This window comes from Protopterus annectens, chromosome 7.part0, assembly GCF_019279795.1.
Source record: "Protopterus annectens isolate FY-2018-M chromosome 7.part0, PAN1.0, whole genome shotgun sequence".
Taxonomy (NCBI): domain Eukaryota; kingdom Metazoa; phylum Chordata; order Ceratodontiformes; family Protopteridae; genus Protopterus; species Protopterus annectens.
Window position 1 is genome coordinate 1,123,576,081 of NC_056739.1, and position 27,205 is coordinate 1,123,603,285.

Genomic DNA, 27,205 nt, shown 5'->3' on the forward strand with positions numbered 1-27,205 from the left:
TCGAGATGGACTCCGGGGGAGATGCAGCGTATTCTTTAATCAGATCCCGCTGCATCCTAATGACATGTGCCATGTAGTTCAGCGCTCTCAAGGAGAAGGTTGCCGAACTAAAAACTCGCTTCCCAATGCGATCCATCGAGCGGGACTCCTTGCCCGGAGGATGCATGGAGGGACTCTCCTGGGCCAATTCCCTCTTCGTGGCTGCAGCCATCATCATGGCATCTACTGGGGGACCCTTACTCCAGTGGGTGCGGTCCGACGGAGGGGAAAGAATGCGGTCCGGGCGCTTAGGGATAGGCTCAATGGTGTCCGGATCCTTCCACGCCCTGATGGAAATAAGATCCACCAGGGGGTCAGCAGGAGGGGACACCCAAGAGGTAGAAGGGCCCGCCTCGAATGCCTCCAAGAACACAGACTCGTCCGAAGAAGCCTTGGGGGCAGACCACCCCCCCCTGATCCTTAACATCTCCATGATGTCTCCAAATGAGACGTCCTCAGGGGGTGACCTAGGGGAGCCTTCCCCTTCATCCAAGTCTGTGTCTTCAGTGACGGACTCAGGGGAGTCCATGTGCCTCCTTTTGCACTTACGCTTCCGAGGTACTTCATCGGGGGGGCTGTCCGAGGAGTACTCTTCAGCAGTTGGATGTTCCAAGGGAACCACTTGGGACATCGAGGCGGGCTGTCCCTGGGACCGGCTGGTGGGGGCCTGGCCCAACTGCAATGGAGTGCGGGATGGAGCCGTGGCAGGGACCGGGGGTCCGGATGTCCTCAACAGTGCCCTTTCCACTACGTCGAAAGCCGAGGGGGAGCCAGCTTCTCTAAGCCCCGAGAGCCGACCCCCACTCGGATCAGACGCACGGATCGGAGTCGGAGCCGAAACCGTCGGATCCGAGAGACCGGTGTGCTCCGACCTGGACGGAGCCGAAGACACACCAGCTCCCTCGGATCCGAGGCTCGGCCCTCGGCTCCGAGAGGTCGGGTCCGGCACCAAGCACTCAAGGGATGGGACGGATCCGAGGTGCGCCGACCCATCGGATCCGACCCACCCCCGGATCCAAATCTGCCCGGCGCCGACAGCTCCGAACCCGTGGTATGGGTCGGAGAAGGAGCCAAGGGGCGAAAAAAGGTCGGCCCCTCCCGGATGGGGGCTAGGAGCACTCCCATTTGCATTTGGGCCTGGATGAATTTCCTCATCATCCGTCCATATCAGCTTCACTCATTGAAAATGTTGACCTGGTGGAGGCCACCGGCGGACCTAGAGAGCCGCCTCGGAGACCTCCTAGAAGGGCTAGCCTCCTCCTCCTCGGGTCCAGGAGAGAACCGAGGGAGTGGAGCCGAGGAGGAGGAGGAAAGCTAGAAGGCACAGGGAGGCCCGCTTAGATGGAGGAGCCGAACTGGAAGTTTCGGCTCTCGCTTGGTGCCTCTCCTGTGCCTCTCCTTCTCTCTCTCCCTAGAGTTCCTTCCTCCGGCAACTTAGAGGGAGGTTGAGTCCCAGCCGGAGGGGAGAACCCACAGCAACAGGTTGCTGAGTGGAAGGGCAGAGGCCGGCGGTATCTGGAGGTAAAAGACCCGCCAGCACCAGCTTCGACCTCCGCTCCCTCAAAGCCCGGGGTTGAACCCTGCACAAATGGTACAACCAGATGACAGGTGTTCAACCCCAAGATGACGAGTGTGGCCATCCGCTGGGGACAGCTTATGGCCACACTCGGTACATTTCGAGAAAACAGCCTTATGGGCTTCCGACATCACAACCCTAAGGCCTAACACAAAACACACACAAACTACGCAAAACCCGAGAAAATTAAATAAAAGAGAGAGGAAAGCCTAAACACACTCAACACTAACTATATCAACAACAAAAAAGAAGATTTTTAAAACTTTTTCTGTCAAAAAATTGTTTCTTATCTTCACCAACGCCAGGAGCTCTGGAATTCCGTAGCTACTTGAAAAGCGGCAAATGAAATCTGAGGTCAGTCAGGGCTTGGCAAGGGGTTATGGGTAAGAGGGAGGAGCTAGGAGCTCGGAGCCTAAGCTTTTGAATTGCCGGCTCGGATTCGAGGTCGGATCCGATACCCACAGGTTGCAGACGAATGAAGTCTGCCTACTTCAGATCTAATGATAAACAGAAAAGAGGGAGACACATGGACACACATCTTTAAATACAAGTGCAATATCTGTATACCACTTCTGCCATATATTTGCAATATGACGTGCAAAGGTTACCCACTGGTACCTTTTCCCAGACTGTAGGCTGATCTGACATAATGCTACCCCTCTTGAATAAAGGCCTGCAGAACAGGGAAATATTATTGATAAGCTCACAGGTCCCACTGTATAGCTTTAATTTTACCATTTATGGCTTAAATGTTGCCCAGTCTCTGAAATTGTAAACTTAATGTGCCCAATACATCTGGTCTCATCTCACTCTCATTGAATACACTGACCAGATGAAGACAGCACCTCTGGGCGCACTCCTACGATGATGGGAAAAAAAGCGTATTTCCCAGTGACAATTATGCAACTCAACAGTTCTTAATTAAAAATTTCTAGTACAGTATTCAAGTTGGTTTACTGCTTACTAAAATGGTATTGAGAGAACCTTAAATGAATTGCCATGAAGTGCGACTTTCTTCTACTTTTTTCAGACATTTTTGCTGTTCAGCCAAATGCTGTAAGAGTGATGAAAAAAAAATTACACCCCTACTGCAATTTCCAATAAGGCTGGCCTTTTTTTTTTCTTTTACAGGGTAACCCCACTGGATTAGTGTCCTTTTTAACCCATGAACACTAAGGTTAAATGATTATCCGAATCCCACAGTACAGGCAGTACTCTGATTATGGACATCACACATGCAACACATGCAAGACAACCCATAGATACAAACAGGCTAACGCAATGTCGGAAATAACATTGAAATAAAAATCTGTAAAGTTGCAATAATTTTACCTTAAAATAAAGAATTCTGCTGCACTTTCCTTGTCTCTCGTCCCCATTCGTGAAGCTGTTTGCACGCCTTGTTAGAGCAGTCACTTCTGCCTTACCAGAGAACAAGAGATCAGATTGGTTAAGAGATTGCAGTGTTGGCAATCTTGATTGATCAAAACTGCTGGCTTGTACTGTACATTGTACTAAAACGGTTACTGTTCTGTATAGTACAATGGCTAAATGACACTGCGGCTCACTAGGGTCTAAGTGATAGTAGGAGGTCTTGCAAAGGTCTGAAAGCTCAGGAAAGAATAGAAAACATTCAAGGGTGATGCCTGTAGTACAGAAATGTGAAGTGAAGCTTAAAGTAAGTTTAACTTACTTTTTTTGGATCCTTCTACAGTACTGTATTGCATTTTTATGTACTGTTTTTTGTACAAAGCAAGGGAATGTCTGGAAAACACTGCTCTAATGTAGACAGTGGTAGTACTGACCAATCAGACCAGAGACTTGTCTGGTTGCAGACTCCAGTAATGTACTGCATGTGTGTATCCTGTGGAGATCCTAGTACTTTACTGTACTGCAGCCAGACGTTTGTGAACTTCCGCATTGGTGACGTCACGTCCCATGCCTCCAAAGCATAAACCTGATGCACGTGCTGGTGATATGCCAAAGAAAAGGAAAGCAATCACCCTAGAAAATAAAGAAATGCGAGAGAGGTGAAGCACCATCTGCCATTGGAAAGGCATTAGGCTATAGCCAGTCAACATCTGGAACAATTTTGAGAGACAAAACAAGAATAAATCATGTGAAAGGCCATGCCCTGATGAAAGCTACGATTATTACAAAGCAAAATAATGGTTTAATTCTGGAGATGGAAAGGCTATTGTTAATTTTGACTGAAGACCAAAATCAGAGTAATATCCCTATTAGCCTTTCATTAGTGTAAAAAAAGGCTCAAAGCCTGCAAGTGCGGGCAGGTATGAACAACAATTTTTTTGAGAGTAGGAGCTGGTTCCATCGCTTTAAAAATGACTGCCAATTTACATAACATTAAAACTCAAGATGAAGCTGCGAGTGCCGATATATGCTGCAGATTTTCTTAAAAAGTTGGAAAAAATTATTGAAAAGGGAGGTTATTTGCTAGAGCGTTTCTGGTGATTTTAAGTTGAAGCCCTTGCTTGTGTATTGCTCCTCAGGCACTACAGATGTAATTAAGGCATCTCTTCCTGTTATTTGGAAGGCAAATGCAAAGACTTGGGTTACAATTGCCATCTTTAGTTCTTGAACGATTTTGTTCCTGCTGTTCAAAAGCTACTGCTTGGCCAAAAACATTCCTTTCAAAATTCTCCTACTTAATGCACCCGGACACCCAACAGTTTAGATGACTTGCACTCCAATGTAAAGGTTGTATTTTTACCCACCAACACCACATCGTTACTTCAGCCAATGGATCAGGAAGTAATGGCCTCATTTAAGGCCTATTGTCTATGGCAGACAATCTCACAAGCAGTCAGGGCTACCCAAGATAATGCAAGGACTTTAAAGGAGCTCTGGAGAGGTTGAGGAAATCAAAGTTGGACTATATGAATCAGGTAGTTAAATGGACTCCATTACTACATGTTTTTATTCCCCTCAATAACGAAGTTATGGCGAGTGACTTTTATCCCAGAATTATTTTTCTCCTTATCATCTAGATTAATATTGCCTAGAAAAAATGATGAAAGGCACTGAAGGTTTTCTATTTGCACTTGCTGCCTTGCCAGAAAACACACATTTCTCAAATTTTCCTATTCAACAATCATGTTATTTCACAAAGGAATTTCACAGTTGGTCACCACCAACAATTTACATCCTGATACAGGGTCTTGCTGAAGTCAGTGAATTACTAAAATAAATTTCTCTAGCAACTAACTCTTTTGCAAAGAATTTCATTTGGGCTGTTCTTTAAAGAAAGACAAGGATGGGTTTGTGCTACATTATATAAAATCTAGTTTCAATAAACCTGTCTAGCAGACGCATTAAACCACCACCAAGAGAGAGATTTTCCCCATCCTACTATTTAATTTGTGATGGTAAAACCCTGTTCAAACATCTGCATTCTCAGTGTCAGCACATTTCCCCATGGTAGGGGTCCATCCCCTTTTTATATCTAGATTAGGCTTGGCAATACAAATCCTTCAGAATGTCATGTGATTACTTATAAACACACCAACAAAATCCCAATGTTCAGAAATGTATTCTGGGACAAAAGAAAGCAGCATTAAAAAAAGATGGTTCAGTCTTGGCCTTCAAGACAAGATACAAATTCTGAGGACACACTGCATTTAAGCACTTTAAAAAAACATAAGGGGGGGGGGGGGGACACACACACAAATTCAATTAGTAATACTATTCTCTTGGGTCACTAGAACTAAATATTGTACAATAATGTTCTTCATATTGGTCGCTGCTGCAGTAATCTTAGCTGTATGGGTTATATCCTGCTAAGGAAAGCACAAGCCGATCATTGTTCCCAAAAGTGTACTGTTCAGTGGCAGTAATGCTCTGAATGGCTTCACACCCAAACTCGTCTTAAATCAACTTGGCTCAAGTTGCTTGACAGTCTGCTGTTCTATCCTTGGCAGGATATAACCCATACAGCTAAGGCTACTGCAGCAGTTATTCATATATCCAGTGTTATTAAGTTCAACTTACACAACTGTACTTTTCCAAACAATGTTCTTGACTGAATCAGTTTGATGTTATAATAATCTATACTTACCATGCATAATTAATCTATTCTGGAAAGTTCAGCAATATCACCACCTCTCAATGCAGCAATTCTGCATTCACAACTTTACACAAAAAGAGCACAACCTAGGCAAATGGATGGGGAAATAGGAAATTTATACCTGGCCTGGCACCCGTGTCCCTTATAGATAGAGGTAGCTTATAAATGCCTGGCCTCAATGTTCTATTTGGCTACAGGACATCATTATTCTTTTTAAAATGGCCCCCTGGGTCGTTAGCCTAGTAACAGTCTTGAATATACAAGAAAGTAAATCTGATGCAGGTTCAATGCTTTTAATAAAAATTATATTTTGTTCCTGTAGGACTATTAAGCTACTCCAGTTGTTTGGCCAATAGAAAACAATTTGCAAAGGCATAAAACTACAAAGTTTGTACTACAAGTACAGACACCATTTGTGTTGAAGTGCATCTTTCCAGCTAGCTGTCAGTGGGATATAATTATACACTACACTCCATAGATGCTGGCGTACCTTTTTTAGGTTATTTTGGCATGGTCACTAAATGGGAAGGCAGTGCACTCCTTATTCCACATGCATTCTTAAGCAAGTCGTTTTTGAAATGCATTTTTGAATTGCAAATCCAACACCACCAGTGTTTTCTAGTAATCCTAGGTTCTTACTAAGCTGATGGCCAAGAGGAACCATCAAGAACTGATGAGTTAACACAATTAACAGGCTCTATGCCCACCCTACTTAACAGTCTTAGAATCTGCTGAACCTCTTTCCATTTTGTATGGACCATAATACTAATATTGGGTCCCGATTCACTGAAAGGATAAAAAATTAATTTCTTAAACTTGCCACATAACTGTTTTACTTCCCATTAACATCTCTATTACAGTACGATAATTGTCTGTTTACTGTATATCCTACTAAAGCTGGCATGGAAAACTGCCTAGTTAAAACAGAAATATGTGGATTCAGATGTGTTAGTTGTACACACACACACACACACACACACACACACACACACACACACACACACACACACATTATTCGGATGCAACATTAGCAAACAGTAATGTCAGAGAAATGGAATTTTCTACCACTGCAACTTATCCCTTTCACACCGTCATCCTTTAAAAGCCTTTCAAACTATTGTGGCACCGGCACCCCCCCCCCCCCCACAAATCAACCCACCAAAACTTAATATAGACTAGTTCATCTTTCCCTCCCTTCATTTCTCCATTTGACCTACAAAAGTAATTGCGGAATGCCATTCTGCCATCCTTCAAATTAAATTACCTCAGCTCACTTTACACATTTCTACAAATAAAGTCTTATTATTTAGCATCTTGACTCCGCCAACTTTTTCATGACTTCATCTTTGCATGCAATTAGTTACAATTTTTACTCTACTGTTCTTGCAACAGAATTATACTTTGTTACAGACATATTGATGTAATCTTCCAGTTCTCCCTTCCTTCAAGTAATCCTACATTTCATCACTTCTAGCTACACATTGACATAAGCAAGCCATTTATAAAATTACTTGATATGAAGTTTGATATGCAGCTGCTGGATTTAAGGTTTACCACTGTGGTGATATGCAGCAAAACCCATTATGTGGCTTAGTTCCTTTATTAAACTTTTTCAGCTCCCTCCATAGACCATTATACAGGTTAAGCCTGCCAGATCAGGTCCACAACAAACTGAGCACCACAAAGGCATGTACACCAACTTGCATCACAAGACATATTACTTCTACAAGAGGTGGAGCCCACTCCCAGATCTCCAAATATACCACCACCAAGGTCACACAAACCTATCTCTCTTTACAAGCGCAACTACAACACTTCCAACAAAACTTTGATGTATCAAGGCATCAAAAGCATTAGAGAAAGGTACCAGATTATTTACGAAAGGTTACAACTCATATGAAAACAGAGCCTCCTCTATTTTAGTTACTTATACTTTTCTTCTGACTTCCTCCAAAACAGTACCCACAGACTTCCAACATAATAGCATATGCAACTGGATTTATGTTTTTCCACTTTTTATGGACCAGTATGTGATGTGTGGTTAAAACCTTTACTATTATTTTGCTTAATGTGTTGTCTGAACTTTGACATAATACCTAGCAATATTTTGCAATCCCTGCATGTAAAAGTACACTATACTTACAGGTACTGAACTGTCATACAGCTTTATTGTACTTTCTAACTTTTCTACTACCTTCCAATATGTTATTAGCATAAGACTTGTCTGCTTATTGTACAAATGGTTTTATTAAAACTGGCCTGTCATACTCCTGAGGATTCATGCTTAAAATGTGTTCCATGCAATGGTAATAAAGTCCCTACCAGACAATGATCACAAACAAATGTACATGTTCAGAACAGCCTCTCCATCACAAACTTTGTTTCTGCCTTTAGTGTGAAAAATTAACTGGGCCCTGAAACTGAAGCAATTAATAAATATAAAATACAGTGCAATGAAAAAGTATTTGCCTTCTTCCCGATTTATTTTTTGCAGGTTTGTCACATTTAAATATGACAAATAAAATCACCCACGGAGAATACAGTGCTTCAGCGTATGACCGAACAAAGTTATTGTAAAAAATAAAGTAAAAACCGCTTGAAGCTGCTGTGTCAGAACAAAGTTTCTAAGCACGTCTCTTCAGACCCTTTGGACCTCAGTCGCATATACTGCTGAAATTGTAGTACATCCCTTCGGACATCAAAATTATAGCAATACGCTGTCTTTTTAGAAACAAACCAGCTGTAAAAAAAAGTCTGTTCAGACCTAACGTAAAAGTCCAATATACCAGATAGTTTTCCAAAAACTCCAGATAACTCCAAATAACGAACAAACAGGTTTATTTAAAAAGACAGCGTATTGCTATAATTTTGATGTCCGAAGGGATGTACTACAATTTCAGCAGTATATGCGACTGAGGTCCAAAGGGTCTGAAGAGACGTGCTTAGAAACTTTGTTCTGACACAGTAGCTTCAAGCGGTTTTTACTTTATTTTTTACAATAACTTTGTCACATGTTTCAGATCAAACAAATTTAATATTAGACAAACATAACTGCATTTTGTATTTACTTGGGTTAAGTGATTATTTTATTTACTAAGGGGGGGGAGGACCTATCCAAAACCTACCCTGTGAGAAAAAGTAATTTCCCCCCTTTAAATTATGAAGGAACTTTGATTAAATCACATTTTTGGAAAAGCAGAGTTCAAATTCACTAGCCACACCCAGGCCTGATTACTGTCAGACATGTTGAATCATCAAGAGATCACTTAAATAGAACCTGTTAGACAAAGTGAAGTAGGCCAAAAGATCCCAAAAAGGAAGACATCATGCCGTGATCTAAAATTCATGCTGCAATCTAAAGAAATTCTGGAACAGATGAGAAACAAAGTAATTGACATATCTCTGTCTGGAAAAGGTTATAAAGCCATTTCTAAAGCTTTGAGACTCCAGCAGACCATGGTGAGAGGGGTCTACTGATCGACAAGACAATTTGATCGAAACTCATTTGGCAGACAACCAGTATTCAAGGCATTTAGGGATTTGTCCCCCTCCCCAATGTTGTGCGACCCCGGAGTTAACAACCAGTATTCAAGGCATTTAGGGATTTGTCCCCCTCCCCAATGTTGTGCGACCCCGGAGCTGATTATCTATATATATATATATCTATATATATATATATATATATATATATATCTATATATATATATCTATATATATATATCTATATATATATCTATATATATATCTATATATATATCTATATATCTATATATATATCTATATATATATCTATATATCTATATCTATATATCTATATATCTATATATCTATATATATTAGAGAGAGAGAGAGTTAGGGGGGGTGTGGGGGGGCACAACCCCCCCACCTATTTTCATTTGAAAATACAAGAAAAACTACACATTTTATGCTTTTAAAATGAAAATAGGTGGGGGGCTTTGCCCCCCACACCCACCAATGTGGGGGGCTGTGACTCCAACACCACCCATAACTATATATATCAACTTCAGAGTAGCACAACATTGGGAGGGGGGCAAATCCCTGTTAAGTGCCTTAATACTGGTTGTCGACCAAATGGTCTGTCGATCTTCTGAAGCAGACCTAGTGAGGGCCACTATCAACAAATGGAGAAAACATGGAACAAACATGGAACAGTGGTGAACTTTCCCAGGAGTGGGCTGCCTAAAACAATTACCCCAAGAGCGCAGCGATGATTCATCCAAGAGGTCACAAAAGAACCCAGAACAACTAAAGAACTGTAGGCCTCACTTGCTTCAGTTAAGGTCAGTGTTCATGACTCAACCATAAGAAAGACTGGGCAAAAATGGCACGCGTGGCAGAGTTTCAAGGTGAAAACCACTGCTGACCAAAAAGAACATAAAGGCTCGTCTCACTTTTGCCAAAAAAATATCTCTATTATCCCCAAGACTTTTAAAAAATATTCTGTGGGCTGACAAAATAAAAGTAGAACTTTTTGGGAGGTGTGCGTCCCGTTACATCTTGCATAAAAGTACCAGCATTTCAGAAAATCATCATGCCATCAGTCAAACATGGTGGTGGTAGTAGTGTGATGGTCTGGGGCTGCTTTGCTGCTTCTGCACCTAGATGACTTGCTGTGATTGATGGAACCATGAATTCTGCTCTCTACCAAAAAATTCTAAAGGAGAATGGTCTGGTCTGGCCATCAGTTCATGACCTCAAGCTGAAGCACACTTCCTGGTCTGTTCTGGATCACTGTCCTGCTGCAGACCCAAGTTCACCTCTGAATGGCTTAAATAAATAAATAAAACAAAATGAAGGTTTTGGAGTGCCTAGTCAAAGTCCGGACTTGAATCCAATTGAGATGCTGTGGCAGGACCTTAAAAAGGCTGTTCATGCTCGGAAACCCTCAAAGAGTGGGTCAAAATTCATCAACGGTGATATGAAAGACTCATTGCCAGTTATCGCAACGCCTGACTGCAGTTGTTGCTGCTAAGGGTGGCACAACCAGTTATTAGGTTTAGGGGGCAATTACTTTTTCACATAGGGCCATGTAGGTTTGGATAGTTTTTTCCCCCTTAATAAAATCATCACTTAAAACATGCACAAGAATGCTGAAGTTTGAAAACCACTGTCTCAGAATCCCACCCCCCAAAAAGCAATGCTGAATGTGATGCGAGCTTAGAAGACAGACTTTCCTGCACCCCCATCACACTAATAAAACAGGCAACAGATGGGGGAGTAAGTGTGGAAACAGCTACAGAAATGTAGGGTAGGATAAGAGGCATGGTATTTATCCATTTTTGTCTCTGCCAAATTGGGTAATCCTATTATAATAAAACTTAAAAGTTCTTTATCATTACCGCTAAAATGGCTACTGAAAAGTTTCTTTAATAAAGCATAGCAATGGATATTAACATTATTTAGATGCAGTTGTTTTCTCTGCGTTTTGACTCAATTAAAAAGGTTTCTTTTCTCTTTAGACAGAATGGAACTATATTCCTATGTTGAGTTTCCTGAAAGCTTGATAACTAAATACAGCTAAATGCCAGTTTATATGCCTACATTTAATTCTTATGACTAAACGCACAGGCACCTCTTTTTAAAGGACAACTAAGGAGATATACAAGTGGAGACTCAAGGAATTAAATCCAGTATAAAAGATGAAATTTAAAAAGCTAGATTTCAAAAGACTTGCTCCCTCTGTACAAGTGACTTATTCCAGTGTAAGGTCCCCAAGCGGGCTTGCACCAGAGTAAAGTCATTTACACAAAATCTTTTAGAATCGGGGCCATGGTGGAAGCCCACTTTACTGTACTGCAACTCTTTCCAGAAACAAGTAAACATTTCACTACTATTTTCAGCTCGGGTCTCACATAGAATTTCCAGCACCCCCTGACACGTTTACAAAATATGTTTTCAATGCGTTGTGTGGGAATCACCCTTACAAAATACTCCACTGTCACTGCACCACTATCACTGAAGTGAATTTATATTACAAATTGATTATACATGTGCAATACACAAATTGTACAGATGCATTTAAATTTCACAACTACATAACCATGAGCATTTAAAAAAAAGTCTTCAAAATAATGAATGCAACAGCCTTAGCAAAACATTGTCTGAATTTTAAATATCTCAGATGTTATGTATAACCCTTGATAAGGCTTTTACTTCAAAATACAATATCAAATAAGTGACTCCAATACCTAAACTATCAAAAAGATTGAGTCTTTCGGCTTTTCCCGGTTAGGGGTCGCCACAGCGGAACTCCGGTCCGCTAATGACTGGCAGAAGATTTTTACGTACCGAGTTGCCAGCCCGGACGCACAATCTTCAATGAAGGTACGCCCATTCATGCATGTCTCCACACAGAAGACGCTCTGAGAATTGAACAGGACAACGTCTTACTGGGAAGCGACAATGCTACCGCAGCACCACCACCGCAGTAGACAACAAATAGATTATTAATACATAAAAATAAAAATGTCCCTTTTGCAAGTCCAACGACGAACTACATAGATATTAATGCATTCCGAGGAACTTGTAATAAGAATATACGTGGGTGATGAGAACTACAAAAGTCAAAAAGAAGATCAAATGCAAAGAGTCTCTTATGTTACATCTTCTCCGTTTAGCAGGACACATGCAATCTGCAGTACCCTACACATACTGATGCTACACAGCAGCATGCAACACTGAAGCAGATCAAGTCTGCTAGCAAGTTATGGTTTTGTCTGTATATGAAAAAACGTATTCTAAGAGTGCTACATTTACCCGAAGTGCCGCAGAGAACCTACAAAGGAGACAATGTAGTGGGTAATTTAAGTGTTGTGTGAAGTACTCGCCATAAACACCAGACCTACAAGACAGCACTGTGGCAGCACAACACTGAGAAAAAATTTGCTGTCAATTTCTTTAGGCACAGTGCTTCTGTGCCGTGTACTGACCTTGTTTGCCCAGGTCAAGGGTCCTTAGTATGGAAATTAGAGAAGCTAGGATCTAAACTTGAGAGACTCCAGAGAAAGGATCGGGCCCACACAGATGTTTCAAGACAAATCACAGATGCCTAGACCAATACAGAAACAGGCAAACAAGGTATGCCAATACCTACTGGGCTCCAGAAAAATAGAGGAGACCATTTGGCAAGAGGTTTGGCAAGAGGTGGCAAAATATCTCGGCTATGACTTTGGGGTACAGGAAGAAGTCAGACTCACAGATGACATTAATCATGGAAGCAAATATGATCCATAATCTGGAATAATTATACAGAAAGATCTGAATGGCTCTCTTCGGATGAGAGGGATTATTTCTGGAAACAGAGACTGCATCTGAGATTACCTGTAAAAGAACAGCCTACATTTGAAACGTGGAGTTAAGATATAAACCCACTGTACAGTGGCAATTCCCATACAAATATGAAATTTCAAACAAAGTAATAACCTATTCACCCTGATCTGACAAACCAAGCCTCTGACATTGTATGAATAAATGAATGAATGCATGCAGGATATGTCTCAGAGGGAAAATGAGTCTCAACTGCCAAGCTTAGTCCAAACACTTTCAGCTCTGGTCAGTTTGTGATACTGGAAGACTACTGGTCCTCTAATAACGGACCTTGTAATGAGTACCCCAGCAAAGACAGGACTCATATGGGGGGTGGGGGGAAGAGACCATGTCAGCACAAGAAATGTTTAATGGAATGAGAGGCCCGGGAAGTCCAAGATGGCTGCACATTGAGTAACAGCTTAATTCTAGCTCTCCCAGTGTGAAAACAAAAACTTCTAGAAAGCCAGCTAACTTAGATTTCTGGGTAAATTTCAGTTAACTGTCTGGTATGTACACTGCCTGGATGCCAGGGAAAAAGAAATACTGTGGACCTGAACAAAACACAATGGACAAAGCACATAGGGAATAGCTTTTCTGCTGTACCAGACACGTTGGAAGGAACAGACTGTATTCATTTTATGAAAGCACAAATAAGCAACTTGACTGGTATTCCACAACAGGAATTGTCAACTGGAAGAACGCATCATGTGCATGCTCCAAACCAGACTGAGAAAACCTAGACCTTTAATAGTAAAGATGCCATCTTACCAGCAGGAGGAGTTGATTCTGACAAAACTGCGGCAGAAGGACAAAATATTACAAGGGGTAGACAGAGTGTTTGTGGAGAATGACTACTCATTGTACAGATAAGAGAGTAAATGTATCCCATTATTCAAGATGTTGAGAAGCAGGCATGAGATTCAAACTACTGTAGCCAGCTATCTTCAAAATATTTTTCCCTGGAGGAACAACATTTTTGTAGTAGTACATACTAAGAAAGAAACACTAAAGTCTGTTCAACAAAACGTGAGCTGCGAAACAGGAGATTCTGCTTCTTGGTCTTCCAGTAAAGACCAGAGAGACTATGCCAGTGAAACCTTTTCCAGTGTTTCAACAGAAAATGCTTGTGAGAAGGGAAAGACTAGAATAACAGAAAGTATGTTGGGAAATGAAGCAGAGACAGGGTCTGGGAGAAGGAGATGAACAGGAATCGAAAACAAGAAAATATTGGACTTTCTTGGACTTCGTTACACTTGTAGGGGATTAACACATATGCCTTACTTTCATGCCATTAATATTTGGAAAAACACTCAGGAGAGGGGAAGAAGAGGAAGAAAATGAACTGTAAGCAAACAAAGTATTTTCTTAACTGTACTATTTAAACGGTGCATGATTTTCTTTGCGTGTTATAATTTTTTCAGTTATTTGTAATTGTAATGGGATACTAAAGTAAATAGGTGCTCCCTTTTTTCTTCTTCCTTTCTCCTTGTTCACTTTAAGGACTGTAGACACTGTAATGTAAAAAAAATCTGGTTAAAAGAACTATGGCCAAAGAAAATAGTGCACTTTTCCTAACTCTTGTATATGGGAATGGAATGACTGGGTTTAATGTCATTAGCTTAATCTAGTAACAAGTTTTATGAGAAACAAGTACATGATTACAATGCCCCATTCGGGATGTATCTCACCCGACATCTGCAGCAATTGGAGAGACCCCAAAAGTTCCTCACCAAAAGGATAAAGGGACTCCAAAATCTGTCATATGCTGCCAGACTGAAGAAACTCCAGCTCTATTCAGTCGCATACAGTCTGCTCAGAGGTGACATGTGCCTGACATACAAGGCCATGTCCAACCCGGAATTAATGGACATGCTCCACCTCAAAAAATCCAAATCCACCAAAACCACTAGAGCAAGCGACTTAAACCTTAGCACGGATATAAATAGGACGTGCTGGAGGGATAGATTTATCACTCAGACTCCCTATGCTGTGGAATAAAATCCCGGTCCATGTGAGGCAGAGCACCTCGCTGGCTCTGTTCAAGAGAAATCTTGACCTGTGGATGGGAGATCGTAGGTTTACCCGGGGAATCATCTCTGTGTCACTGCTGGACAGAGGCACAACAAACTAATGGGCACAGTATTTTTTCATATAAGGGGTGGCGTAAGCCACAAAACTTTGGGCTAGGGTTATAAATGCCTTAGGGCAGATAGCCTAGTATAAACCTATGAACCTATGAAAACGAATATTGAAGGAGGCTTTTTTTCTAGTGAACAGGTTCATCTGATTCTCATGTCTCTAGCAGACAATCTGATAAAGGGAATTGGCTTGGAGAAAATGTTTTCTGAAAACATTCAAATGTTTTCCAAGCTGATAGAACTATAAAGATAAGACAAAACCAGAGAGCACTTAATAGAACCACAGGCTATACCATGCATCTTAGCGTGGGTACCCTTTCTTTTTGGTTAGCTTGAGTCTGTCAGTTTGGAACATTTGTTCCTATTAGGAGGGTAAGATTTCAATATTTGAAAATGCACATAGTTGTGTGTTAAGTTAATAGGTCTTGGGGAGTTATTGGGGTGTGTGCACGCATGTGTATTTTTGTTTGAGGACTTTCAATGAAACAAAAAGCTCTGTAAGATGTGACGGGCTCAAATGTAGATGTCAAAAAATAAATAAAAACACAACTGCATAAAAGATAAACCTGCCAAACAGTACATGCATGTAACACCAAAGCTGAAACCAGATATTTAACAAAAAAGCTGTTGTACATAAAAGCTGGGAATAATAATCTCAAGAATATACGAGATGCTTCTATAATGTCTAATTGTGAATGGTCTTGGATAAATATATAAAAAAAAAGAAAGTGTAGTGAACTATATTACAAAACAGGAGTGCAAATAACTACGCTACAGGAGATGCACCTGGAAAGAAGTGAGCATGTGGATTTGATAAATACTTGCATTAATTGTAAGAGTAACTCCAAGATAAAAAGGACAAATAATTGTAGATTTATAGTACTAAGGGGCCACTGGCAAGCGAGGAGACAGGAAGTAGGATCTTGAGGGAAAAAAAAAAAAAAAGAGTAGGAGTACATTAAACAGAAAAAAAAGGAAATTGTGAGAACAATACATACAGGAAAATGTTGCTTAGATTTTAAGTCACATACAGTTATACATCATATAATGTTTGTAAAGGTGAATGTGTTAATATTGTTCAATTACTTTTATATAAAAATAAGTTTGCCTATGCCACAAGTGATAATTCAACAACGGTGTTTAAAAAAAAAAATCACTTTCTCCTTTGTGGAACATGCAGGTCCTAGGAGTAAGTGCATGCCTTCTGCTCTGTATAAATTAACTCCCAAGGTCACTCCATATTGGGGAAAAGGGAGAAAATGTGGGTCCCTATTAGGTGGAATTTGTCAAAGTGAAATTTAGACTGAATAGTTTCTCCAGATCACAGTACTTCTGTAATGTATCAGATCTGGAGATTGCAGATTAAAAAAAAAAAAATGTGAACTACCATATGCCTTAATGAAATAGCTAAATTTAGTTGCCTTCATTTAAAAGGATACCACCCACAAACCCTATAATTATTTCTTTATCTAACAATGCCATAAATCATCAATATGCATATTACACAAACCGCTGAACATAGCCTTTCACCATGTTAATTTAGAATAACCTAGACTAATGTTTTCAGAACCCAAGCAAAATACATTTTTTTTTAAACAAGAACAGCAATATATATGCGCGAACACACACACACATCTATTCACTTCCACAGCAAAGATGAAGTATCCTTCTTCAGGAAATTACAGTGAGAGCACTACACAGATATGTACACACAAGTGCTAGCTACTTGCCTTTCTTGCTTTGCCTTCTGTTCTCTGGATCTTCTATCTCCAATTACAGACATTGCCTGGAAAAGAAAAATGCACATCTCAAAACATTTACAGGCAAAAAAAAGGGCAAGATTACTACACAGCATCCAGGAAAATCATCAGTGATGCAAGATCCAACCACACTGGAGTGAGAACTTTTATGAACAGACAAATTCTTCATACTTGCCATGGCCAATAAAAAGAGAGGCACCTATTACCACAAGAACACCATACTCTAAAGCATTCCAGTCTCCATTTTTTTTTTTTTTTTTTTGCTATTTGACAATAAAAAGGCTCCCCAAATGTATCCACTTGCTGAAATTAACCTAGATGTGGCAGAACAATGTAGTTGGGAAATTTGAGGTACAGCCAAGGGGATTACAAATTCACATGATTTTGTTTAACAGAACAGAGTTAAAAGCCACAAGCCATTTAGCAGACACACCTTCACCTAGAAGAGAGGATAATACCTTTATAAAATCCTCACTTAAAGAACATCTACATAGTCTTTATAAATACATAGTGGATCTTACTTCAACTTATAAAAAGGAAAAATGTATATACAATAAGCAAATATGTTCAACAATCAGCAGCAGAAGGGGGGGGGGGGAAGAGAGGCTTTTAAAGGAAAGCTTGAAATGATTAAGAAGTTAGGTTAGGTATCCAGTAGAAAGAATTTACACATACGTTGTTTGAGACGACAAATTTTGAATTATAGTCTAAACTGGCCCTACAGGGGAAAGCAAATGTAGTTCTAACTTTTTTTTTCAAATTTCACATGCTTTCTACCACATCTTTGCAGACCACCTCTTGTCTGGCACCAACACCATTTTTTACAGCTTCGGTTATTGCCAGACAGCAACGATTATTTTCTCCAAACCCCTACATGCCTCCCATTGTATCCATAGGAGGGCAACACTTGTAGGGAATTATGCCTACAGCAAGCAAATCATGTTTTCAAACAGACTGCAAAAGTGAGGGGTGCACAGCCTGTTCTACTTGCTGATTCAACAGGTCCTATATGAAAGAGAGGACAAATCACTGTTAATGTCCATGTTAATGTACTAGAACAGAGAATCAAGGTTGCCTCACCTTAGTTACAAGACTTGAATGGGGTCCACTATGTACATTGCAACAACTAAAACTGAAAATGACAGGAGTTATTTTCCCTGCACTTCCCTCTTCCTTCTACAGCAAATTAATGTAAAATCATTTCTGGACTTGTGTGGACAAGAAGTTGACTGGTACGCCCTAGTAAGTCAGGATTTGGGAGCGACTGCTGGGCAGATCGCAAGTACACCCCATCTGCCCTGAAGATGGACTGCCACTAACCCTACTCTTTGGGTAGGCACCTGGTCTCAATGCCACTGTCATTCTACATGATCAGTTGTTAAAACATGAGATTACTGTGGCACCAACTACTTGAACATTCCCCAGGACTTCCTGGAAAGCTTCCAACTTTCATAGATAACCCCTTTAGATTTAGATGAAGCTTAAAATGTTTTAGAAACCTCACGCTCCACAGAATAAAAACTCCAAATGATCTCAATCATCCAGTTAGTGTATTTTAATAAACACCAATCATTTTTTTAACTCCGTGGAATAAGGACATCTAGGATCTAAATATGTTGCATTTCTTAACACTATTTTTGTACTTGAGAGATTTAACATTGTTTTTCAAGGTATTGTATGGCATCTCGCAAGATTTGCTAACTGTGGAGTTTTTCTCCCTAGGCCTCTCCTGAAAAAGAGACTTTAATAGCTCAGTCGGACTTTCCATTAACAAATGCTAATAAATAAACGTATCCGTCACAGACCCTCTCTTTCTGATCAGAAAAAAAATTGGCGGGAAAAAAAATATACTTGTCCAGTGGATCCCTTTCCTAATCTCAAACTTTCATGAACTATCCCCAGGATTCAATAAAATCCTTGTAGGCTTCATGCAGAAGCTACACAAAATGTACCCATGTACACTGCCACAGTTCCCCCTTGGTAACATGCTATGCATATAAGTCATGGAATGCTGCCAAGGGAGAGCATAGTAACAGGGATATTGAATCCATGTAGGCAGAAGTGTAGAGGCTGGTCAGCTGTTATGTACATGGTGAGGCTGCCAAGGGAGAGCATAGTAACAGGGATATTGAATCCATGTAGGCAGAAGTGTAGAGGCTGGTCAGCTGTTATGTACATGGTGAGGCTCCCTGTAATATTCCTTGCTACTGTTGAAATGCTCTGTGAATTAGTAGTGTACGTTTTAAATTTCTAATTTTTTTTTTTAAATGTTAGTTTGCATGACTGAGCACAGCAATGCCAAGCTGTGCTTACATACAGACACCTGCCACACACTTAGAAACCAGACACAATTATCATCCATTTTTTAAATGTTCATTTGCACAGTGCGGTGCAGAGCTGACACCTGCCAGACATCTAAAAATAGAAACTGGATTAATTATACTAGTTTACATACTATCAAAGTAGCTAAATAGGTAGAGTCACACCTAAAGCTTTGTAGGTCCTGGGTTAGAGTCCCTAGCAGACACACCATTTGTTTAATGTAAATTTTTGTATACTGTAAAAACAAAACCTTCACATTTGGAACAGCTGTGCTCACTGCTTAAACTTGGTTAACAGCTGTTTGTGCATTGCTAAGCTTTGCTAAAACCACTGATGTGCAAGTTTTCACGATGCTCAGCTCCGCTTAGCTGGTTTGCATGATGCCAAGCAATGTGGCGCTATTTGGAATGTTGCAGAATGAAGCACAAGGGCTGGACAACAACCTATAATAAGGGCAACAGGAAGAAATTTTGCAACAGCTGGAGTGTCGGAGGTGATGCAGAGGGTGCACGCTTTTGGGGTGTGCAGGAGTCCAGAGTTTTTGTTGGGCTCCTGGTATGTAATTATGAACCTAGGTCCAATTGGGTTAACTACGCAGTTATGTTGTCCTCACCCCTCCCAGGGGGCGGGGGGTGAGAGTCCAATATCTACAAAGACTGTCAAACTGCACAGTTGTTGCAGTACAAGACATGGATAGCTATGGTTCTTACACCCTTTCCTGCACATGCATACCTGCCTTTCACTATTTTTTCCCCCTGCCTGCACCCAATTTCATCACTTTCCCATCTCCCCATTTTTGTTTTCTTTATATATTTTTTGCACAACACACCAGGTTGCACAGCTTCACTAAGTTCACCAAGTTCAGCTAAATGAGTTATATTGATTTGTGTGTTTTAAATAACAAACATAAAAATAAAAAAAAAACACACCTGTTCCCCATTTCGAGACCAAGGCCATCGTCCCCTGCAGACCACTGCATTAACCTGGCACGCCACACAGCTGTTAATTAAAACAGGTGGTTTAAGCAAAACAAAGTAACTGCAAGTTACAGTCATTAAACACATTTTAAGCGGAACTGTGCATCGCACTGGGCAACCTAATGGAAAAATTGGGAGTGTACCTGGGAGTCTTGTCCAAGAGTACACCATTAGACAGCCAAACACAATAATGGAAATAAGTGAGGTCTCCAATAGCAGGTACACGTCTGTCTCCTTTTATCAAAAACATTTAGAAACAAACCGGCTACGGCATTACTGGCAAACGGCATTACTGGCAAAATACATGTTTAACTGGGCCCTGGTGCAGAAGTACATCCATATAAAGCCATGTACATAATGGATGTAAAAAAATATATATATATATATATATATATATATATATATATATATATATATATACACACACACACACATACACACACACACACCACAGTGTGTGTGTGTGTGTGTGTGCATACTTATATCATGCAAATACAGCTGCTGTAACAGTGACTCTGTAGCTCAGGTATGTTATGCAAATACAGCTGCTGTAACAGTGACTCTGTAGCTCAGGTATGTTAAATGGCTTGCAAACAGCACATTTTGCCACACACAGTCCTGGGTTCAAATCCAATGGTGTGCAGCATTTATATTACATTATTGTGAAACCAGGAATTAAATGACAAGAGTTATACACACACTTTATCCATACAATGCATTTCAAATGAAATGTCTGCTTTTCACTGATGGAAGTCACAGGCCTTCAGATAGGAACATACTTCACATATCCTAAGTGCATGAAGTGGCACATCATGCATTAATATGCATTCAGAGGATTTTAACCAGGTAATGCAAATAAGGGCCATTAACAGAGTGCAGCACAATCCTTTCATACTCTCAGTGCAGATTAGCAAAGCTGCACAACTAACATACACATATGAAGCCCCTGCTTGTAAGGTCTGCCAGCATACAAATTCCAAATGAGTACCAGACTAACACATGGCCTGCCAGTTGCCCCAATGGTGGACATATGTTGTATTTATCCCCTATGTTGCTCAAGGGTAAAACAAACATGCTGCCTAGGACTCTTAGTGATACTGTTGCCCAACATACTTACCTTAAACACATGCCTTAATTGGAGTGAATGGGTACCCTCATTCTGGCTGTGCCTCTACAACAAGGCAAACAGCTCCCAGAGTTATTCCTACAGCTTGCCCTCCTCCAAAGTGGTCACACACACTGCGTATGCCTATTACTTGCAGCAGCAGCTACAGCCTGTAACACACACATATGTAAAAGTAGCTGCTACAGACCTACCCCTCTGCGATCACGTAATCGCTTCACTCCAATAATGTCCAGCACAACATATGAAAAAAGGCTTATAATCTACATGAAGGCCTTGTATCTTGTACAGAGGTTGCATGTCATTGGCTGATAATGCAAATCACCTGTGTTGGCTGCAATTAGCGCTTCCGAGCCATCATCTGCTAATCAGAAGCATGTTAAAAAGGCAAACATGCTGGCTATGGAGAACCATTCTGTACATTTGAAAAATGTTAAATATCACCACATATCAACAGAGGAGTTTTGCACTCCATCAGGCATTTAACCTTTTTGTTTCCAACAGGAGAAGCATGTTAAAAAGGCAAACAGCTGGCTATGGAGAACCATTCTGTAGGTTTGCAAAAATTTAAATATCACCACACATCAGAGGAATTCTGCACTCCATCAGGCATGTAAACTTTTTGTTTACAACAGGATGCAAATGTGTGAAAATACTTGCAGGGAATATGGATTATAGCATTAAACCTTTCATACAGTTGTGATAATGACAGGTCATTTATCTCCAGATTTGTTACAACTACAGAGGACGTACAACACAAAGGATGGAATGTGTTTTGTCAATGTGGCATACTGGTCTCATGGGACTGTCCCTTTATAGTGGTTGTAATAGCACACTGCTACTTGTTTGACACTATTGTTTTGACATTATCAGAGGGGTTGCCCCCAAGGGGACACACTACAACAGACTCCAGTGTTAGTGTATGATCATGCAGCAGTATCTGGCATGGCGCAAACAGGAATAGCTATCGCTTGTATCGTAGTTGTATCCAGACGCTTAGTAGGTTTCTACACTGTGGAATATGAAGTGATCAAACAGTGGATATTGCCAGCCATTCTGTTCTTGCTGTATCTCTACATAGTGTACTTCCCACATGTGATTCTGACATGCGTTTCCATTTTGTCGTCTTTCATATCCAAGACAATGTATACCTTTCATGGATGCAGAGATTATTATTATACCGGAAGGCTTCTGGCAACAGTAAGAACTCCTACTGTCCAAGGAAAGGCAAAACAGGGAACAGCAGGCAGATTGGCCCACAGTGCTGCGCTCAGAAGAGTGCAGATGCAGCCAGGGATCATGGGGTCACCAGTGGCGGAGGGCTTGCAGTGGAACAACCACCCTCAGCCACTGAGGAATTCCTAGGCACACACGACAGCTCCCAGGCATCCATCACACTGTACAGAGTGGATGTGGGTGCCATAGTTTCCAAGGCAGAGGAGCTTGCAGGTAAGCTTAGATTGACACTGCAATACTGTAGCATTCAGTGTCAGGGTGTACATACGCTTACATGGGTGTCAGGTCTGTGTTCTTTGGGGAGAGGGTTTAACTGCAGTTTGACTCTCGTGTGCAGATGCTGAACAATATAACAATCAACACAGTAGCTACTGTAAGTAGCTACTGTAAATGTGAGATATGTGAGCGTATTACCTTGTTGTGGTGCTGCATGTGGTGGTACTGATTTTTCACAGGTCCGTTTGGTATCAGACAAGGCCGTGGTCCTGCTCCTGATAAGCACAACACTGTTTTATTATAGATGTAGGTTTACATTATTTACAGCAATGTAATCCCTAAAGTGTCATCCCAGGCCTGCTGTCTGGATTGCTGTATTATCAGCATAATTGCCAACTGCACAGACATTTTCTGACAACACATGCTAAAGTCATACCCATCTTTTAGGTGTCACCACACTGATGCACGTGGCAGTACTGTCAAGACATGTGTGCCAACTGCGCAGTCTCTTCACAAATGTCAACAGTGCCATGTAAAGAGCCTTTATTTAGTAACTACAGCTGTTTGTGGGAAAAGTAATGTTCGTCTTACTATACGAGGTTGGGTTTTCAATAAGTCTGCAAAAGTGACAACAGTGTATAGAGCTTATATATATATATATATAGATTATATATATATATATATATATATACATACACACACACACACATACATACATACATATATTGCAACACAGTACTGCAGAACATAATAGTGCACATTTTAATGTACTGCTTTTTCCTCATCACAGGTGACCCGGGGGGGGGGGGGATTGGGTCTGTCCCTACACAACCTGATGTCATGGTCTCTTCAGACTGATAATGGCGGCCACAGTGAGGCACAGGTGGGGTCTTCAGGGGCTGAATTTGCCCCAGAAGTTGACATCCCTCTTCTGTCCTCATTGTCAACTGCACACATTCAGTATGCCCACACATACCCAGTCCCCGGAGGCCACAGATATTGGACAGTCAAGAGGGTGGGTATGCCCACACATACCCAGTCCCCGGAGGCCACAGATATTGGACAGACAAGAGGGTGGGGACATTGGACATGAAAGTATTGCAACTATGGCTCCAGTGAGTGTAGACACTGGCCATAGCCAGACAGCTGGTAAGGTTCCACACCGGACTGATAGGGGTGCTTGCAGGAGCTGTCTGCCCACTTGTTGCAGGTGTCACTCACAGGTCACTCAGTGCATGTTTCAGGCCATCATGGAGGCACAGGCAATGTTCTGAAAAGAACTCCAGATGTATGCTTATGGTTACAGATGCAGCACAGTCTGACATCTGTGACTGCCTCCACTGCATTGCTGACACCCTGCATCGGTTCACTGATGCAGTGGAAAAAAAGGTGGGCTCAGACTGCACACCATCTTGGAATGCAGTGTGTCTGTGCTGGAATGTCTACAGCCGAGCATCGGACTCATGAACATAGGTCAGCAACCCCATCTGCTGAGAGTCCACGTGACAGAGCACAATCGTGCTCCCGTAGTGGCAGTATATCCAGCGCTACAGATGAGACTGTGCTGTCCACACCAAGACGTGGCAGGCCATGAGTTTATGGTCATGGGCATTCCGTGGAGGGCATGGTCCCAGCAGATAGAAGTCAAAGTCAGGTACTAGCACCGCTTCAGACCTTGGACATGAGGTGCCAGTGCACTCCTCACAGAGCCAGTTCCCATGTTCGGGGCCAGAGGCAGTGAACTGTCAGCCCTACCACGCATGGTTCAAAGCTGTGCAACATGCACACATGTAGGGCTAGCACTGAGCTCAACTGTGTACATATACACATTCACACACCACTGTCAAATGCAGGTGACCTACAGAGAAACATGGGACATTTCCACGGTCCATCTTGCCTGCTTCCCTTCCTGACACACATGCTGTCAACCTAAGCCTCCTGACAAACACCCTGTGCAAGTGATGATACCTGTACCACATCCATGTCATCCTCGTCATCGATGCAGGGAAATGAAGCGGTGTGTCTGATGCACATGGTGACTATATAAATTAACATGTACTTGTGTAATGCATTGTTTTGCCATGTCACTTGTCCTTACTGACAAATACTGTATACTTACATCTGTAATGAATAAACCACAATTTGTGCACCTTATGTTGTATGATGGCTGTATGAATGAATGACAATGAAAGGTATGTCACGGATCCGTTTCTGTTTCAGGATTCTGTTAGGAACACCTATGGATATACAGCGGTAATAAAGCCATAGACGTAATAGCACAGGATGGAATTTCAACACAAAAGAAATATGTCCTTAGCAAGGTACAGTACTGTAGGTGCATGGCTCCATAGGTTCATGTGTGTAAGCAGGCTAACAAGGACAATGACGTCATTCAGCATACTCATGCATCCCTAAACTTTAAATAGGTCTGATACCCTTGATACGTGTCACCAGGGTTTTGGGAGCTAACACAACTACAAGCTGTGGTGATGGAGATGACCCATCTACAAATCTCCTGTGTCCAGTACAGACATTTGTCCGACATCAGTTATGACAGTCTTGTTCCACATTCCATTGTGCAACTTGAACATGTGTGTCACAGCAGATGTGTGCTTCACATGCATGGAAGGGGACTATTACATATGAGTGTACTGTCTTGTTACATACCTGACTCTCCAGCATGTGCTATTTCTACCACAGTGACAGTGCAGGTGTGTAGAACAGGTTAAGACATGCGTTAGTCCTGCCATGGATATGTGGGAGGTACACAGTGGGATACCTCCCTGTATGGCAGCCATATACATCCCCTCCAAAGCATTTAGGAGGCAGACTACACATGTACAGCCTTAACATGGATTCCATAGGACAGGTTATCTAGATGTGTATTAGTATACCATGGAACCTGTGTGGCTTCTAGAGTTGTAAACATGCCGGTGTACTTACATACCAAGGGTGCCCCTACACACAATGATAGTTGTGAGGACTGCCACTCAGTAAAGCAACAACAGTCTGGGATTTACAGGGGTAGATGACTTCCAAAAGGATAGGATTGTGCAGTTATTGGCATTTAGTATTTGCCAGTGGTTCAGACAACTGAATGTGTGTGGCAGGCCATCATGGTTAACTGTTGGTTGTGTGTGGATTCAGTGACAGCTCCTAATATGCAATCACCTGCTAATGTAGTCAGAGGTCACTGACAGTGACTGTAACTGCAAAGAGGGAATGGCTAGAAGGGGTACGCCATTAATGATGTCTGGGGAAATCCACTAGCGATTGGCCTCATTGTAGCGTAGGTCTCCCAATGCTATCTTTTCAGATTATGACTGTCAAGACACTTGCTATCCACCAAATGACATGACACACTGTAGATAACCTACATAGTTTACAGCAAGGCCCGTTGGCCTAATATTGCTTAACACACTTGCCTGGCCATGGTAGATAGAACGAGTCATATTCCAGTCATCCATTGCATGGTGCAACACTCAACGGGGTTCACCGGTTAGAGTTGGTAGGCACGATTTAGCCTTGAGCAAATGTCACATTACTCAGATCTGGTGACACTGCATGGCACTACATGCTAGCTGTCCTTTCTGCAACCAAGTACTGCAGTTACTTCCAGCATGTTCTAAGAAGAGTGTCATCCAAGGTGTCTGTACACAGCACAAACAGATTATGGAAGTGCAATATGTACACCCTGTTAAGGTAAGGCGAGGGTTTTATACAGGTATTCTGCAGCTTGACACTACCCAGGCGGTGTGTACTGGAAGGACACAATTATCTTGTGAATACTGTGTTAAGCATGGGAGTCCACAGAATTACCACTGCCTGGCAACTACTAATGCTGGTCTCACAGACACCACTCCCACATAGGATACCATGCTCCGATATGTTTTCGGTCATCACACGCAAAACATTACTATGAAGCGCATCATGACCAGCAGAACACAGCCTGCTTGTTCATCCATACAGCTGCCCCACATCATGAAAGGCTCTGTAGGCTTCACATACCCTTCTCCAGGTAGATGCCTTGATAAACAACCTGGGCAATCAGAGGTCTTCTGCATGTCTTATGCCTTCTGTTCCAGGGTTGGTGATATGTCTGACAAGAGGGGGGAGGGAGGATTAGGAGCACTGCTGTATTGTCACAATATAATGTACAATGTCCAGTGACATAAATGTCAAGTCTTGCTGAACCAATCAGCATAATGGCGGTGAGCCACCGTTGGTGACAATTTCACAGCTAGACCTGCATCCTGCCCTTCAATAGACTACTGGTGGACATCTGCATCACATGGCTGTGAGACCTAGTGCAGTGGACCTGCCACCTTTGGCCAATGTGTGTCCACCTGCCACATGTCCTAGGTATGTCATACTGTACAGTTATGTACCCGAAACACATGTGTTC

At 41.7% G+C, this 27,205-nt stretch overlaps 1 protein-coding gene across 1 annotated transcript in view; it reads right to left on the reverse strand.

The window, feature by feature from the left end:
* Positions 1-27,205, reverse strand: part of HYPK (huntingtin interacting protein K) — a 93,031-nt gene that overhangs the window by 55,312 nt on the left and 10,514 nt on the right. The window contains exon 2 of the mRNA XM_044077702.1: positions 16,897-16,952. Coding sequence (XP_043933637.1) covers positions 16,897-16,952 — 56 coding nt within the window. The remainder of the gene's footprint in view (positions 1-16,896; positions 16,953-27,205) is intronic.